Genomic DNA, 16,822 nt, shown 5'->3' with positions numbered 1-16,822 from the left:
ATATTAGTAATATATTGAACAAAACGATGTCTTATGTTATAATTTATAACAAGCTCAAAATAAACTAATAAGAATGAGCCCATAAGCATTGATTTCTTAATATTAATTCCCACAATCTAATCTTTAATTCCACTACCTGATCACAAGTGAAGGAATGCTTTGTTCATTCTTGAAGAAATTCCCAGGATCAACCACCGTTTTCACTCGAACCAATCTGTCGAAATTGTTCTTGAAATACTTGGAACCCCAAATCTTGGCTTGTGGATAACTAGTAGTGGTTCCATTGTCATTGTTGGCCCCGATATCAAGATCCCTGTAATTGACATATGCCTCCCTAGGCGATTTCGAAACATAAGGAGTCATGTACTTGTAGAGTCTTCTTATCCAGCTTAAGTACCTCTCTGAATCTCGTGCTGCTTCTGCTGCTCCCCAAAACACCAAATGCTGGATCTTGTACAAATTACCAGCTCTATGAGGGAACGGAATCGAGGACGCGGCGATTTCGTCCATTCTTCCGCCGTAAGGGGTGAAGATCATGACTGCCTGGAGATTGGCTTCAGCTTGGAAAAACATTCTCCAGATTCCTTCGAGACCATTTTCAGGGATGGGATTCTGCACATAGTCTGATTTGGCTTTGAAGTATCCAACACTAGATTGCTTCCTTTCGAGTAGGAGCTCGAGTGAATCTATAGGGAACCCCGTGAAGTAAAGGATCGACTGAATCCAACTCATTGTGATGCAGTCTTTTCTCACCAAACCCAATTCAGGGAAACTTTCTTGCATCATTGGAAGCAACCTGTCGATTCCTCCGACGAAAAGCGAGTTAAACGTAGCACGGATCGTGTAGTTTCCAGTACCACCTTGGTTGGGTTTAATATTCATTCTACTTAAGATGACTCTGATGAACAGATCCTTTTCGAGTTTATGCGCAAGAGATTGCCACTTGTGGATGAGTCGAGTTGCATTCTGCTCCAAGGTTCTGTCAATGGAGAATACAGTGACGTTTTGTGGAACATCCACTAGTCGTACTTTCCATGCAAGAATCACACCAAAACTCGCGCCGCCGCCGCCTCTGATGGCCCAGAAAAGATCTTCCCCCATGGATTTTCTATCAAGGATCCTGCCATTAACGTCTACTATTCTTGCATCCACGACATTGTCCGCGGCCAGGCCGTACTTCCTCATCAACGTGCCGTATCCTCCTCCGCCGAGGTGTCCGCCAACGCCGATGGTGGGGCACAAGCCGGCGGGGAACCCCAAGGTCCTGCTTTTCTCCGCGACTCTGTAATACAGAGAGCCGAGAGTTGCTCCGGATTGGACCCAAGCCGTTTTCGACTTGGCGTCCACGGTTATCCCGCTGATGTTGATCAAGTCGAGGATCAAGAACGGGACTTTGGACACGTAAGAAAGGCCCTCGTAGTCGTGGCCGCCGCTCCGCGTCCTGATTTCCATCTCATTCTCTCTGGCACAGCGGATGACAGGAGGGATTTGTGGCTCTTGCTGTGGTGTTACGATCGCCAGCGGCTTCGGAGTGGACGGGGCGTCGAATCTAAGGTTTTGGATGGAAAAACTCAGAATGGATGTGTAGGAGGAGTTGGTTGGGGTGTAAACGTTGGATTCGTGTGCCTTCTTCAGACATTCGAGGAAATCAAGGTCATGTTCCTTGGCAGAAGAAACTACAAGTGAAAAGGAAAAGATGGCAAGAAAAAAGAGTGCCAAAAGGCTTCGCAACTTCATGATTAATTTGATTTAGCTTGTGCATGATCAGAAGAACAGAGTTAAGATTTCCCCTCAGATTTATAGCTAATATTTGTCTAATTCCATATAATAAAAAAAAGGGTGATGCTACATGTATACGGAGGATTATACGTTGGGTTACACGTTGCACTTGAAATTACATAAATATCATTAATGTATTTTGGAAAGATTTTTTTCAAATCTAGTGGAGGGATAATTTTGTAATTTTATGTGTAGTGTGTAACTCAATGTGTAACTCGATATGTACGTGTAGCATTTCCCTAAAAAAACTATCACTGGATTTGGTAGACATTTTTTAAAAAAAACACTTTTTTAAACTATAATTTTTAGCTTTTGAAAAAGCTCAAATTTTGACTTAAAAGAGTGCTTATTTAAGTACTTTTTTGGTCAACCAAATACTTTATTAACTGAAAAATACTTAAAACAATATTTTTTTGGCCTGACTTTTGAAATCAAACGGGGCCTAAGAGAAATTGCCAAATATTTTAGCCATTTATAATGGAACACGAGGCGAGGGCCATAATGAACCTTCCTCTGGAAATGCATGGATTCGGGTTTTATGAATTTTTAAATCCTATAAATTAAGTTTGGCATGTATTTTTTTTACTTAGCTGCCAAAATATTTGATTCTATATTTTAATTTATCTTTGAGATATATTTTATTTCTCATAATCAGCTTGTTTAATTTAGTCAAATGGTTGGAAGAGGATCCTGTGTGATCTGTCCTCGCATATATTTTTTTATTCATATTTTGAAATGTGTTCCACGAATTTCAAGGATTTAGAATGAGAATTCGTTTTTAGTTTGAACGAGAGATATTTAATTTAAAGTTGACATAGCGTTGACTTTATAAGCGACGCGCTCACATTTAAGATAAGAATAGTTTTTATTCAATTTTGTTTTTGGAGATTTATTCAAAAAAATTATTAGGTTATACTCAAACTAACATTTTACATGCATGATCACTGACAAAACTCTTGGATATAATTACATGTAATTATTTTTTACTATCTAATATTTGAAGAGAAAAATGTCATCTTGATTGTAACTAAAATCTTAAAATAATCATAAGGTAATAATATATCACAGATATCGAATGTAGGTTTATGATCTTTGGTGATCACCTTATATTTTGAAATTTTTATTGATGAAATTAATTTTTATCACATTAAGTCACTATATTTTAAATTTACGAAATATTATTATCGAATAAAAAATATAGAAGTAAATACATAGTGTAGTTTTTTAAAACACAAAAACTTCTGTGAAATGAATTCTCTGCTCAATCCGACTCATGATTTTTTTTAATTTTTATTAAAAAATAATTTTTTTTATATGTGAAATATATTGACTCGTCTCACATATAAAAATATGTAAAACATATCACATTACACTTATTTTTTTAAAAAAATGAGACGGGAAAAGTAAAAGAAAAAATGATGATACCACATATCCATCCATATCCATATGTATAAGTTGGCACTTCCCTTACGATTTTACATATTTGTTTTGTATTCAGAAGTCTGTTGTCTTAAATATGGGGTTATTTTAAGTAATTTAATTAAATAGTTGGTTAGTGTGACAATGAATTTCCACCCGCTCGTTTCCATAAATATTCATTGTCTTGTGTGTTTATTTATATATCATGACCGTATCAAGGGCTTCAAATTTAATTAATTTAGTTTAATTTAATTTAATCTAACCTAATCTATCGATCTAATTCTAATCTAATTTAAAATGACACTTTTATTATCGATTTACATCTTTGTCCTCGTATTCCTTAAACTTATATCTTAAATATGAAGTAGTTTAAGTAATTTAATTTGTTTGTTGATGTGATAATGAATCCCCATCAGCTAATTAATTTCCATGATATTCATTGTCTTTTGTGCCTTTTTCATATCATGACCATATTAAGTGCTTCAAATTTAATTAAATTATTTCGGGGGAAATTAATTTAATTATCGCTTTATTTTAGTATTTCCATCAGCTCATGTCAATAAATATTTATTGTCTTTTGTATTTTTTCTATATCATGACCATATTAGGGGCTTCAAATTTAATTTAATTCTTTTGGAAAAATAATTTAATTTAATAATTGTTTTATTTAGTTTAGTTTAATGTATCTCTTGATCATAAAATTTGTTTCAATGAATATTCATTGTTCTTGTGCTTTTTTATTTGAATTTACATCTTTGTCCTTGTTTTCCTTAGGTTTTTATCCTAAATATGATGTTGTTTAAGTAATTTAATTTGTTGGTGTGACAATGGTTGTTTAAGTAATTTAATTTGTTATTTAGTGTGACAATGAATTTCAATAAATATATTAATTGCTTTTGTGTTTCTAGTATATCATGATCATATTAATAGCTTCAATTTAATTAATTTAATTATAACCTTATTTTAGTTTAGTTTTATTCATTTATTTTAACTTAATTAGTTCTTGATCATAAAAATTAAAGAAATTAGTCAATGGATACAATTTTTTATTTCTAATTTTTTATTGTTTTTTTAATGCATTTATGGATAGTGATGAGTGTAACTTACCTCTTCATAATCATCGTAAAGAAACACGAAGTCCATAATGAACCTTCCTCTGAAATGCATGAAAATAATTCGGGTTTTATGAATTTTCAAATCCTAAAGTTTGACATTTATTTTAATTACTTCCAATAGCTGGCAAAATATTCGATTCTCTATTTTAATTTATCGGCGATATATATTTTATTTCTCTCAATCCTTCTTGGTTAATTTGGTCAAATGGTTGGAAGAGAGTCATGTGTCCTAACAAATATTATTATTCATATTTCGAAATGTGATTCAAGACTTTCAAGGATTTAGATAGTGTTTGCGACCTCTAAAAATAAGTGATTATGAAGATTATTTTCACAAATTTGTAAAGATAATCTTCATAATCATTTATTTTTAAAGGTTGCAAACAATGTCTTAGTTTAGCGGAAAGATATTTAACCCGATAACATTTTCAACCTCTGACAAAATAATTATATATTTTCTTTTTCACGATAACTTTTTTTTTTTAGAGATTGTACAAACTCGAAAGTTAGCATATCGTTAATTAGCTACCGACTCACGTTATATTTAAAATAATCATGTAATAATATATGTTAGATACCGAATATAACCTTGTGACCTTTCATTCATGTAAGCTTCTTTTATCCAATACCGGGAGAATTTATCTCAATGTATTGTCAACTATTGATTGTGATGGATCTGAGTTCTCTCGATGTAACATAGAGTTTATTAGCATTATATTATAGTTTTTAAATAATGTCATGACATGACATGTGTTTTATGATATTTTTAGAATCGAAAACAATTACATATGGAAAAACAAAACATACTACTTTTTTATTTTCAAACGTTTATACACTAGTTGTCCAAAAACATATTTATTTTTAAACAAATTTTAAAGTATTTTACACAAAAAAAAATTTAAAAATATTTTTATAAAAACGTTTTATAATTACTTTTTTTTAGAATATATTTTATAATTATTTGTTCAAACAGAGCGTTCGGAATTTTCTTGGAGCCTAGATTATGAAATGTATCTATTTGAAAATTTTTTATACCGTATTATTTTAGTCGATCGCATTCAAATTATTAAATAAATTCTAAATCTACGAATTTATTTTTGACTAATTAGAAGCAAATAACTAATTAAATGTAAGTTTTTTTAAAACAAAAAATTTGAGACGCGAAAAGTTTAAAAAAAAAACAGTAGTAATAAAAAAATCACCGTCGTGTGACACGTTATTACTGACTGCTATATATATGTATTATTATATTATATCAATTAATAATACTATATACCATCTTCTTCAAGAATACAGAGAAGGTTGTGCTTGGTTCTCTGCGTAAGTAATTATCTTTCTTTGTTTTTTTTCAATAATTTGATTTCGATTTCGATTACTTTCACGTAAGCTGCATGGTTGGCGATTGTATCTCGATCGCAACGTATGATCTCAGAATATGGATGGTTGGCGAATCTTGAAATCTGTTATGCGTGAGCCATGTGAATTGTTTGATTTAGATATTTGGTTTCTTCGTGAAGTTTAATTTCTGGGTTTTTGTTCTTTCGTTTCGTGCTATATTTATTAATCCATCGAATCTTGAAGGTTTTCTTGATAATTATCAGTAACCATGCATGTATATGTTTTAAATCCTCTCTGTTTCTCCTACACACATATTGTATATGAATTTTTTGTCAGAAACACGCGAAATATGTGGGAATGAATCGTCTGATTTAATCAAAACGACAGTTAATGTATCGCAGACGTATGAGAATGTTTTTCGCCTGGAGAAATTATGTGTGATAAATTAATTAATTATTTAGTTATTTGATTTAGATATTCTGTTTCTTCTGGGTTTTTGTTCTTTTGGTTAGTGCCCATATTCGAGAAAATCTTGAAGATTTTACGGGGGAATTAGACGATTTTCTTGATGATGGTTATCAACTAGCCATGTATGTTTTAAATCCTCTTTGTTTCTTCAATTTCTTGAATAATTTTCAAGCCATATTGATCATGATCATTACGTGTGCTTAATTGTGTGTTCCCTTGTAATTTCATTAAAACGATATCGATTTTCTCTGTAATTTCCTCTCTTTAATTTCCATCCCGAAAGCTACATCTTGTTTACCAAATCATGTCAGCAGACAACGTTCTTCCCCGGAAAAAAAAAAAAAAAAAAAAAGTGGTTTTCCTAATCAACACTTGAGCAATAACGCACATGTTAGTTACCAAAGCATGTTTCTGGAAAAATTAGCTTCACAATTCTGGAGCCCTATACCATCTTGCACGTATTAATTTGTATTTAAAATGACATTAAATTTACGGCAATATTTGGACTGATCATATCGATCGATACGAGATGGTATAGGGTTCCGAATTGTGTGGTTCATTTTCATAGAAATATGTTTTGGCTATTAACAAATTGACTCCATTTTTGCTGAAGTGTTGTTTGGAAAAGCCATTTTTGAAGTTACAGATTGAAGTGGCTCGTGTGCTTGCACCCATCAACAACTAGCTACAGGTATGGAATTCTGTCATTTCTCTCATTTGCTATACTGAGTCCATATATTGCAATTTTAGTACCTCTTCTCTCGAATACTATACTGACTTGAGCGTCGGAGTGGCTTTGCCTTCGGGCGGAGTCATCTCACCTTTTTCTTTGATGCACAGAGAATATTTTCGGATGGTCGTGGTTATCAGTCAAAGGTATTTCATCAGGTGCGATTTTTTTTTATTACATGAGAAGCTTTATTCCACCTTGTAGCAATATAATCCGTCCAAAATATTGTTGTGATTTGCCATTCAACGCAATGTACTTAATTTAGTCCGTTCAAAATGGCATACGTAGTCGCGTTTGTGGTTCTGTTTCGTGTGAATATTTTGGCGTTAGGCGTCATGATATCCCCGCGAAGGCAAGTTATCACCTCGATACATGTGATTTTGGATTGGCTGGATTTGTATTAATCGTGGGTACACATATCACAATTTATATGCTGGACGGAATATGTTGGTACGAAATGGCACAAGGCTTCTGAAGTAAAATGAATACAAATTTTGGGTTTTTATTTTCAACATTTATGTTCACGTGAAATATAATCTTATCACTTGCTGATTTTTGTATTGAAGGAATACATAGGGGAGGTGAAAAAAACACACATTACTCTGTTACACAACATGGTTTGGTGATTGATCTTCAGTAGACTTCATTTCTTGTAAACTTGACGAGACTGGGAAATAAATTCAATGGCAGATTAATCATCCACAACATATTTCTAACATCTGGAATAGTTTACAGACAAATATTGTGTTAATAAACATGCAAGTGCCACCAAAACATTTCAGCACAGCACTGATGTTAGCAGCAGATACTTGCGTATGAAGGATGAGCTTAGATTAAATCATGTGTTCCAAAGGTGGAAATTCCTGTATCTCTTTTAGTCTTTGCCATGGATGGATAAAATAAGAGAAGGAAAGTTACGATTAAGAATCGCGAATGTGTCGTTGCAGAAGCCAACTCGTAGAGAGTGGATAGAAAATTACAGGCTTGGGACGGCGTTTTCGTTTTTGTCTTTTAGGCGACAACTTCCGGACTTAGCTGCTGGTGGTAGTAACTATATACAGCATCAACTTCTCCCTCCACGCTAGAGTTTGATAGAGCTTGTGATCTAAGTTTAAAGGACGCGAAGCTGAGCAAGGAACGCTGCACAAAGATCGAGAAACAGAAACTGTGGCCCCTGAACTCTCTGCAGGTCCAGCAAGTACTTGTCTTCCCGAGTTTTGTAAAGCTGTATAATAAAGTTTGAGAAGTTAAAAGGGGGATCTTTTATGCATTGGTAGGTTTCATTAAAGGGAAAAGAAAATCACCTGTAACAATTGTTGTAACATCCTCTTTTACATTAAGAGTTAATTTCACTAGTTAAGTTTCTATTGATGTGTTAGTTTTCTAAACATGTTGTTAAACTCAACATATGTCAAATCAATTATTGGTGTCACATGAAATGATACATCACTTTGTCACAGAAGAATTTGTTCCCATTAAAGGCTACTTTAGCATTATGATTCCAACATAAATTGCGTAAATCGATAAAAAAAAAAAAAAAGTGAAAAATAATCACCTGAACTTCAAACTTGACGACATTGGCCGACTTAACAACACCATCATTCTCTATAATAGCTGAATCATCACCAAAATAATGGTTATCATGCATGGAATCGTTAATCATTCCTTCGTGGTGACCAGTACTGCTTGGAATCCACCTGCACTTCATGTTGTAAGGTCCAATCTTTTTCCAGTAAACATTCAATTCTTGCAGGGCTTTGAGAACTTCAGTCATGATCTCACGAGGATGGGCTCGAGACTGTAAGAAAAATCCAAAGCTCAACAAATGTCATGAAGTATAAAAATACAATCAAATGCACAATATATGGGGAATGTCGCGACCCACAGATTCTTCTCCAGGCAATAAAGAAAAAGAGTTGAGAATGAACTTAGACAATCGCCCGCTCTTATGATATTAACCCGTTTTCTTTCATGAATATCCTCCAACGACAGGGATGAATTATAGAGTTTCCAACTAACCTGGAGTCCAAGCGCCCATCTCTTATCAGCAGGAAACTGCCTTCCTCCTAATTGTTGATAGTCGATTCCGGATAGCCGTTGCCCGACAGGTGATGGTACCATGTCAGTTGGATTCATCCGACTACTCCCGAATTCCTACAGAAATCGGGTGTGATTATACATAAATAGTCGGGCAAAACTGAAATCTGAGAATTTTACAACATATCATCAACCAAGATTATGGATTTCACAAAATGCAAAATCAAAAACAGAGCTCAGAAGCAGGTCCAACTTCATATTATTGGCATAAAAGTAAAAAGCATACCATGGTTTCTTGGAACTCAGCTCCAAGGTAGCCACTGAAAGCTCGACACCGATTGTCTAGCAGCAAATAGTATGTTACAGTACCCTAAAATATGGCAAGACATCAGAAAATTTCAACCTCAATATGCGAAGTGAGAGTGTCCTGAAATTCACCTCATTTTGAACCCTGTTACGAAGAGAATCAACAAGGGCATTCCGGTCAAATCCCATCTTGGTTACTTCCTGAAGAATCTCTTCATCAATCTGCAAATGATAAAATCCTTGAATCATCAAAAACGAAGATTTGCCAGCTAAAATTTCAATGCACGGCACCAAACTCACAAACAATCCTGTGGATTCATCAAAGTAACAAGGAAACTAATGATTAAAGAAGGAAGAGTGAACCTCCTGCACCAGAGAACAACGAGACACACATGCAAGATGCAGAGTTGAATGAATACTGGAAATACAAGTTACATTTTGTTTGTGTTAAGCAAGTTAATTAAATGACAAGACTATGAATTAGATGACGCAGAAACTTCAATGAGCAAATGAAAAATACAAGCACTGCAAATTGCGTCAACCTTTTTAGCTTGTTGTGCCGTATCTGGAGGTGGCACAGCCAAATAACGTGGCAGATGAGCTTGGAACCAGGGGTGTGCGCGAATGTCAGGTATAGTCATTCGCTTCATAGGGTCAACTATAAGCATCCTTGGAATCAGATCCCTTGCACCAGCAGATAAATGGCTGGGAAGGGTATATATTCCACCCTACAAACAATTCGAAGAACGTGAGAGTGACTTTGGAACAAAATATTAATGCTTACACATCACTTCACAATTATAGATATCAGATAGCTAGAGATAGTCTTGGCACTATTAGAAATCAAACCATGAAGGAGACTGATGAGGTAACAGTTGGAGTTGAGGACTAATGCCTTCTAATTTGTATAAATCATTTCGCTGATCGAGGAAAATTGTGAAATTTATTACTGAAGTCAAGAAATCACATTTTACATTTTATGCTACTAGTATGAGACTGTGAATCCTATAATAGTGACTTGGAAATCGGGATCCAGAGCATTTTCGAAGTTTGCGGTGACGGCAACCTGTGTCTGTGTAATCCAGAAATCAACTTCAACAAGCATATTCACACCTATGAAGGCTACAACACCTCATCTGGCAGGAATCGAACAAGAATTTCAACTAAACACAGACCGACAAGGGTTCGAAATAAGCACAATAATCTTGAACAAAATTGGCATAAAGAGTAAGTATGAACAAACCTTTATTTTTTTGAAAAGGTTAGGAATGTTTTCATCATCAAAAGGAAGGGTGCCACAGAGAAGCGCATATAGGATAACACCACAACTCCAGACATCCACCTCTGGCCCCGCATATAACTTCCCAGATATAACCTGTGAACAAATATCATAACCACTCAATTTCCATTCTCCTCTAAAAATGACCTCAAATAACATTTTTTTCGCATTCAAAAGGAAATTTATAATTCATGATAGCCACTAATACTTCTTATCTAGTACCTCAGGAGCAGCATAGTTGGGGCTTCCACAGCTTGTCTTCAGAAAATGGCCATCACGCATAATATTACTCAAACCAAAATCAGCTATCTTCACATTGCGTTTAGAATCCAAAAGCAAGTTCTCTGGCTTAAGATCTCTATGAACAACCATATTTCTGTGGCAGTACTCAACTCCAGAGATTATCTACAATCATCAGTATATTTCCAAAGTTTCTAAATACTAGATACAAGCATTGATTCACACATTAAGCAAATAAATTCAGAATTTCTACACAAAAGAGGCATCCTACCTGCTGAAAGAAGGTGCGAGCTTCCTCCTCATTTAGCCTGCCTTTCTCCACAATATAATCAAACAATTCCCCAGACTTGACATACTCCATCACAACATATATGTCTGAATGTGTTTCCACAACCTCGTATAGACGTATAATGTGGGGATGCATGAACAATCTTAAAATTTTGATCTCTCGTCTAACTACAGAAATGACATTAAATAAAGTTGGTAAGATCAGCAACTGATCTTGGTACAGCAAAATTGGAATTCTTAGGCATTACAGCATTTCAAAACAGGAAAAATACAAGTATATAACTGCAACTTGTTAAATTATTTACATAGTAGGGACGATCAAGTTTGTATGGTGCCACACTGCCACTTAATTAAATCTTTTCATAAATACTTAAGTCGGAAAATTTGGGAGAAAACTCAACCCATATTCATTTATTCATTTATTTTACAAATTGCGGTTTTAAGGCCATATGGTTGAGAACACATTATTGAAGGAAAAATACCTCCTAATACAAGAAGGTTAAAGCATTTGGTTCAACACAACACGTGACCCATCAGCTGTCCACCGTACAGATTATGCAAAACTAACCAAAAAACTATATCACGAAAAAGATGAGAGCATAACACAAAGCACTTTAACAATGGATTCTATTACTCAAGTTCTCCACATTAACTGGAAAAGGGATTCTATGGCATAAGTTCTCCACAATATAATCTTCTGCAAAATGAAGAATTGGTATTTTGGTTCAGATCTGCAGAATATTATAGCCAAGAAAACTGATTTATCTTGAAACCAAACTAATTTATCTTGAAACCATTGAATTCTAAAGGACCAAGCTAACTTCTAGGAGATGCAAGTTGCCGTAGACTTTGCCATGCCATTAGCAGCAGAACGTAAAGCAAATATATTCTGCTTAAATGATTACACCAACCTTTTTCTTCCATATCCATGTTCTTTATTTTCTTACGGTTGAGGATCTTGACAGCAACTCTGTGCCTTGTCAAAGTATGTTCAGCAATTTTAACTTTACCGAATGAGCCGATCCCAAGAGTTTTCCCAAGTTTGTAGTTCTGCAAAAAAGAATCCACGCTGCTACCATCTTGGATTGATCCATCCATATTCCTGAACATGTGAAAAATGTGAGATGTAAACCAGCACAAACATAGTTATTTGGCTGTATATTTAACCCTCCAATTGATATGTGTTCGGAAAATTGCGAAAAACACTACAAGATACATCTGTGCATTGGGAAGAAAAAACATGTTTTAAGGAATAAAATAAAAACTTAAATGATAATTTAACAGCTAAAAACTCATATGCCATCTAGAGGTTAAATTTTCAAAAGGAATGGCCAAGAAATCTTCCAACAAGCATCGAGATTCAAACTTTGCCCTAAACCATCAAATCAAACCTCCTCTAAACAATTTAAAACACAAAAACTGTTTTTCAAGAAAAACACAGTAAGTATACTAATTTAAAGCGAAATCAAGCCACTGATGCCAAATTCACAACCTAAACATCACGAAAAAATGAGAGCCTCATAATATCCCAATTTTATTCAAAAACATTTCATTTCACCCCCAAAGACTCCCAATTTTATTCAAAAATACTTTACTTCACCCCGAAAGGCTCGAACTTTGATAATTAAACTACAATTCCCCTCATACTTTAACTTGCAACAAATTCCCATTCCAGATCTAAAAAATTCATGGGAAAAACTACAGGACAAATTTAAACTTCATAACCATCAATAAGCACAATAAAAACAAATTCAATAAATTCCAAGCCTGCCTAGAAAAAGATTCACAAAATAGAAGCAAGGAACAGACACTGTAACAAGTAAAACGAAGTAAATATACTAATTTATAGCTGTTTATAACGAAACCAAGCAATTGATTCCAAATTCATCAGGTAAACATCACAAAATGGAGTTCATCGGAATATCCCAATTTTATTTAAATATATACTTAAATACTTCATCACTTCACCTCTAAAGGCTCGAATCTTGATAATTGAACTACAATTCCCCTCAAATAACAAATGTACACCTACTTTAACTGGCAACAATTTCCGTCCCAGATCTAAAAAAATTCATGGGAAAAACGACAAACCAAAAAATTTAAACTTCTTACCCACCACCAAGCATGGTAAAACAAAATTCAATGATTTCAAAAAAGATTCACAATATATGAGCAAGGAACATCTGAAACAAAGCAAAGGGACCCAGTTGAAGTACGGGCTAACTAACAGAAACCCACTGCGTAGCTGAGGGGAATTTCAAATATAAAAGGTAAAAAAGGAATTTGAACTCACAAATTTCGAGAAAATTCGATTCAGTTCGTGGTTGATGGATTCCTCCAATGCGGGGAGAAAGGGGAATTTCTTTGCTGATGTTGAGAGAAAGCTAAGCGCCGTAGTTCTTATTATTTTCTTTTAGAGTCCGTTTATATTTTGTTGAGATTTTTTAAAATAAATTTTTTTAAAAGATATAATTTTTTGTTTTTAAAAAAGCTTTAATTTTGACTTAAAAAATATTTATTTAAATATTTTTTTGATCAATCAAATACCTTGTTAACTGAAAAGCACTTAAAAAGTGTTTTTTTGGCCTGATTTTTGAAACCAAACGGGGCCTTAATATTTTATTTTTCTCAACCTCGGAGTTGTGGAAGTAATTTATCATTTATTTGTGCGAATCATTTATTTCAAGTAAAATTAGTTTTTTTTTAAGACTAAAAGCAACATATATATCAATTGAATAAGTCAGAAAATACATATCACTGAAATAAAAAAAAAATTGAAAAAAAAAAATACAACATCACTAAGCCATGAAAGTATATTAAAGCTAAAAAAACTCCAAAGTCGCTCCTATCCTAATCAGTTCACGGGCAAGACGATGAGCAATGTTTTTCAATCTTCGCATATGCTTCAAACAAATAAACGCTGAATCTTGAAGGTCAGATTTAAGTTCCAATGCCACAGCCCCTTCTGGGCTAAAGTCCTCAGCCGTATGAATGACTGATTGTACCACCTGCAAAGAATCCGAGTAAATGCATACTGTAATAACCCAAATTCCATTTTAAAATAATAATATGTAAAACATGACTATGGGTTAGTAATTAACCAATTTCAGGGTTCAATCGGACTTCAGAATTAAGAATTTGACTTTCACTATTTGGGTCAGTTCAGACGGTCCGAAGAGAACTTCGAACGATCCGAACTCAGCAACCCGGGGGCTCCGAAGAGGGCTTGTTGACTTCGGAGTTAAGGCACGTTCGGACGGTCCGAACTCGACGTGTTTTGTACGCAGACAGTGATTTGGATCGGACGATCCGAACCCGAGTTCGGAGGGTCCGAACTTGACCGAAAATTTTCCTATAAATAGGGCTCATTCGGATTCATTTTGAATTATGAATTCCGAGTTTTCTTCTTCAGTTCTGTAGTGTGAGATATACACTTGAGGGCCCTATCGGTTATTATAGAAGTTCTGGATGTGGTTATAGTCATCCGGGACTAGCGACTTCAAAGGGCTTACTACGGACGAAGGTATGATTCGAGAATCTATTTAAGTTTTGGGAGTACTTATTAGCTTAGTTAAGGCTTATAGAACTTGTGTAGTGATACGGTGAACTTTTGAATATAGGCTTGAAACCTAGGATCCTACTAGACTTGAACTAGCCTAGAGGTACATACATATTAACTGAGATTGTCAGCGAGTATACATGTTTATATGTTGCATTTATTTGGCATTATTATATGTCATGATATATGATTTACCGTTTTCCATATTCATATGTCATATGCATATTACACGTTGAGCCTATACCTTGTTATACCTGATTATAGAGCCGCTCAGCTATATATTGTTAGTCTGTCACTGAGAGTATCGCGACGGCGGGGACATGTATGTCTGACTACTCTGGTGTACTAGACGAGTGTGGTTGTACCCAAAGGTTGATCCGTGAGGTTACAGCACTCATGTGGTGCTTGTACTTATCATGACTTATCAGATGACATTTTACCAGTCATCATGGTTGCATGCATCATATACATATGTTTACTCATGTTTATATACTGGGCGTTAGCTCTCACGTCCTAGTTGTTATCTTGGACACCCTATTCCATGGGGCAGGTCGCAGGATGGACGGAGCCGATAGTTTGAGACAGGACTAGGGTGCAGGAGCCTTGAAGAGTTATTTATACAACATGATTTAGCTGTATAATGTTTATTTACTAGTTGTTTCGATATGGTTGTATCACTACTGATAAATAAGCTTGAAACTTTTGTACTAAGCTGATATGTAAATTATGGGTTCCGTTTTCGCACGTTTTTCTCTGATTAGTATTATTGCTTTAATTAAACTTAATGCATGCTATTAGTTGTCAGTTAGTAGGTGATTCAATGCATGGTCACTACACATACATTTTAAAATCTTTTGGACAGATAGAAGTCGATACCAAATCGAATCGCATGAAGTTCCGCTCCTTTAACTGATCCATGATACCTTAATATATCAGGTTTGCATTTTTAAATATTATTTTTTATTTTCTTAAAAAATATAATTATATTGTATTTTTGGTGGAGTAAGTCAATTACTTTATTTTACTGATTATATATAAATATATATGTATATATAGTAAGCCAATAACATTTTTTCGTTATGAGCAAAAAAAATTACATTAGAAACTAGCTCAAATTGAAAAAGTCGTTGGTTACAATTTTTAGCGACCGTGATGGATAAAAGGTGTGCAACCCGATTTGATATTTTTCTAATATGATTTAGAGATAAGAATTTTGAAAAATCAAAGAACTACTTCACTTGCATCCAACTACACTTTCAGGATCATGTTCTTTCTCCGGATTAATTGTTGTTTGAATTACCTCAAGAGAATCCAAATAAATACATATATTTTTAAAACCCTCTTGCAAGCAAAAAACCAATCTGGTACGAATAGCTTTGATTTCTGCCACTTAAGTCTTACCTGAAAAAGATTACATAAAGTGTATGCTTTAGCTACAAGTATACAACCGTTGTGATCACGAACCACATCCCCTAGGCTAAACTGATGTCTTGAACCATTAATACACATGTCAACATCCAATGTTAAATGGTTTATTGAAGCTTTTTTCCAAACCGATCTGATTTAAATTAGCTTCGAGATACCAGATAAACCGTATGCCGATCGTGCCTCCCGAAAATCAGCAATATTTCTACCCACTTAACTGAAGAGAGTTATGTAAAGTATATGTTTTAGCTACAAGTACACGACCGTTGTGATCACGAACCATATACCCTACGATAAAATGATGTCTCGAACCATCAACACCCACATCAACATCCAATCTTAAATGGTTTATCGAAGGTTTTTTTCAAACTCGATCTGATTTAAATTAGTTTCGAGATACAAGATAAATCATATGTCGATCGTGCCTCCCAAAAATCCGCAAGTAAAGACGTACATTGAGTTATAGATGTGAAATTTTCATAATGAAACTATCACAAAGTAGAAAAAAAATAGAATGGAATGGAGTGACCAGACAAATGTACCAACAAAAATATGTTGTCTTAAAATTTTAATATAGTACTAGTATCTTGACGCACACAACACTTTACAGTTTATTTTTGCGTATATGTTACATGTTTTTACAATCGGTTTTTTTAATTTTTAAAATTATAGACAATAAATGTTTTTGTTTTCAAAACAAGACAAAACCAAACATTGGGGTATTTTGAAAATTTTGAAATTGGAAATAAAAAAAATAAATAAACAGTGAATGAAACCAATTGTCGGTTTCCATCCCTCCCCTTGATATACAAGTATAGATTAGTATCGAATTGCACACG

The 16,822-nt window shown here is 34.3% G+C and overlaps 2 protein-coding genes and 1 long non-coding RNA gene across 4 annotated transcripts; 1 reads left to right on the top strand and 2 right to left on the bottom strand.

Annotated features, from left to right (window-relative positions):
• LOC140880545 (tetrahydroberberine oxidase-like) lies at nt 1-1,783 on the bottom strand. Its single transcript, XM_073285091.1, has one exon. It carries the CDS (start codon nt 1,735-1,737, stop codon nt 133-135), a length of 1,605 nt encoding a protein of 534 aa, XP_073141192.1. The 5' UTR covers nt 1,738-1,783; the 3' UTR covers nt 1-132.
• Nucleotides 1,784-5,604: 3,821 nt separating this feature from the next.
• LOC140879545 (uncharacterized) lies at nt 5,605-7,708 on the top strand. Its single transcript, XR_012149452.1, has 2 exons — nt 5,605-7,007; nt 7,416-7,708. It is a non-coding gene; the product is annotated as an uncharacterized lncRNA (long non-coding RNA).
• On the bottom strand, nt 7,518-13,411 carry LOC140879543 (SNF1-related protein kinase catalytic subunit alpha KIN10-like). 2 transcript variants are annotated; one of them, XM_073283298.1, is made up of 11 exons: nt 13,293-13,411; nt 11,911-12,101; nt 10,983-11,167; nt 10,694-10,876; nt 10,436-10,567; nt 9,735-9,920; nt 9,325-9,414; nt 9,173-9,256; nt 8,869-9,003; nt 8,405-8,647; nt 7,518-8,074 (listed from the first exon to the last, which is right to left on the bottom strand). In XM_073283298.1, the coding sequence occupies exons 2-11, from the start codon at nt 12,095-12,097 to the stop codon at nt 7,961-7,963; spliced, it is 1,539 nt and encodes a 512-aa protein (XP_073139399.1). In that variant the 5' UTR covers nt 12,098-12,101; nt 13,293-13,411; the 3' UTR covers nt 7,518-7,960. The 2 variants fall into 2 exon arrangements, with proteins under 2 accessions (XP_073139399.1, XP_073139398.1); XM_073283297.1 differs by lacking the exon at nt 13,293-13,411 and adding an exon at nt 13,112-13,256.
• Nucleotides 13,412-16,822: the final 3,411 nt, after the last annotated feature.

Source organism: Henckelia pumila, chromosome 2, assembly GCF_033568475.1.
Source record: "Henckelia pumila isolate YLH828 chromosome 2, ASM3356847v2, whole genome shotgun sequence".
NCBI classification, from domain to species: domain Eukaryota; kingdom Viridiplantae; phylum Streptophyta; class Magnoliopsida; order Lamiales; family Gesneriaceae; genus Henckelia; species Henckelia pumila.
This window is presented reverse-complemented; position numbering and strand designations above follow the sequence as displayed.

Coding starts and splice junctions, on each gene's coding strand:
- LOC140880545 (XM_073285091.1), bottom strand. CDS start 1,737: ATGAAGTTGCGAAGCCTTTTGGCACTCTTTTTTCTTGCCATCTTTTCC.
- LOC140879543 (XM_073283297.1), bottom strand. Junction 11,168..11,910: donor CATGGATATGGAAGAAAAAG/GTTGGTGTAATC, acceptor TCATTTCTGTAG/TTAGACGAGAGATCAAAATT. Junction 8,648..8,868: donor GATGGGCGCTTGGACTCCAG/GTTAGTTGGAAA, acceptor TTTTTCTTACAG/TCTCGAGCCCATCCTCGTGA.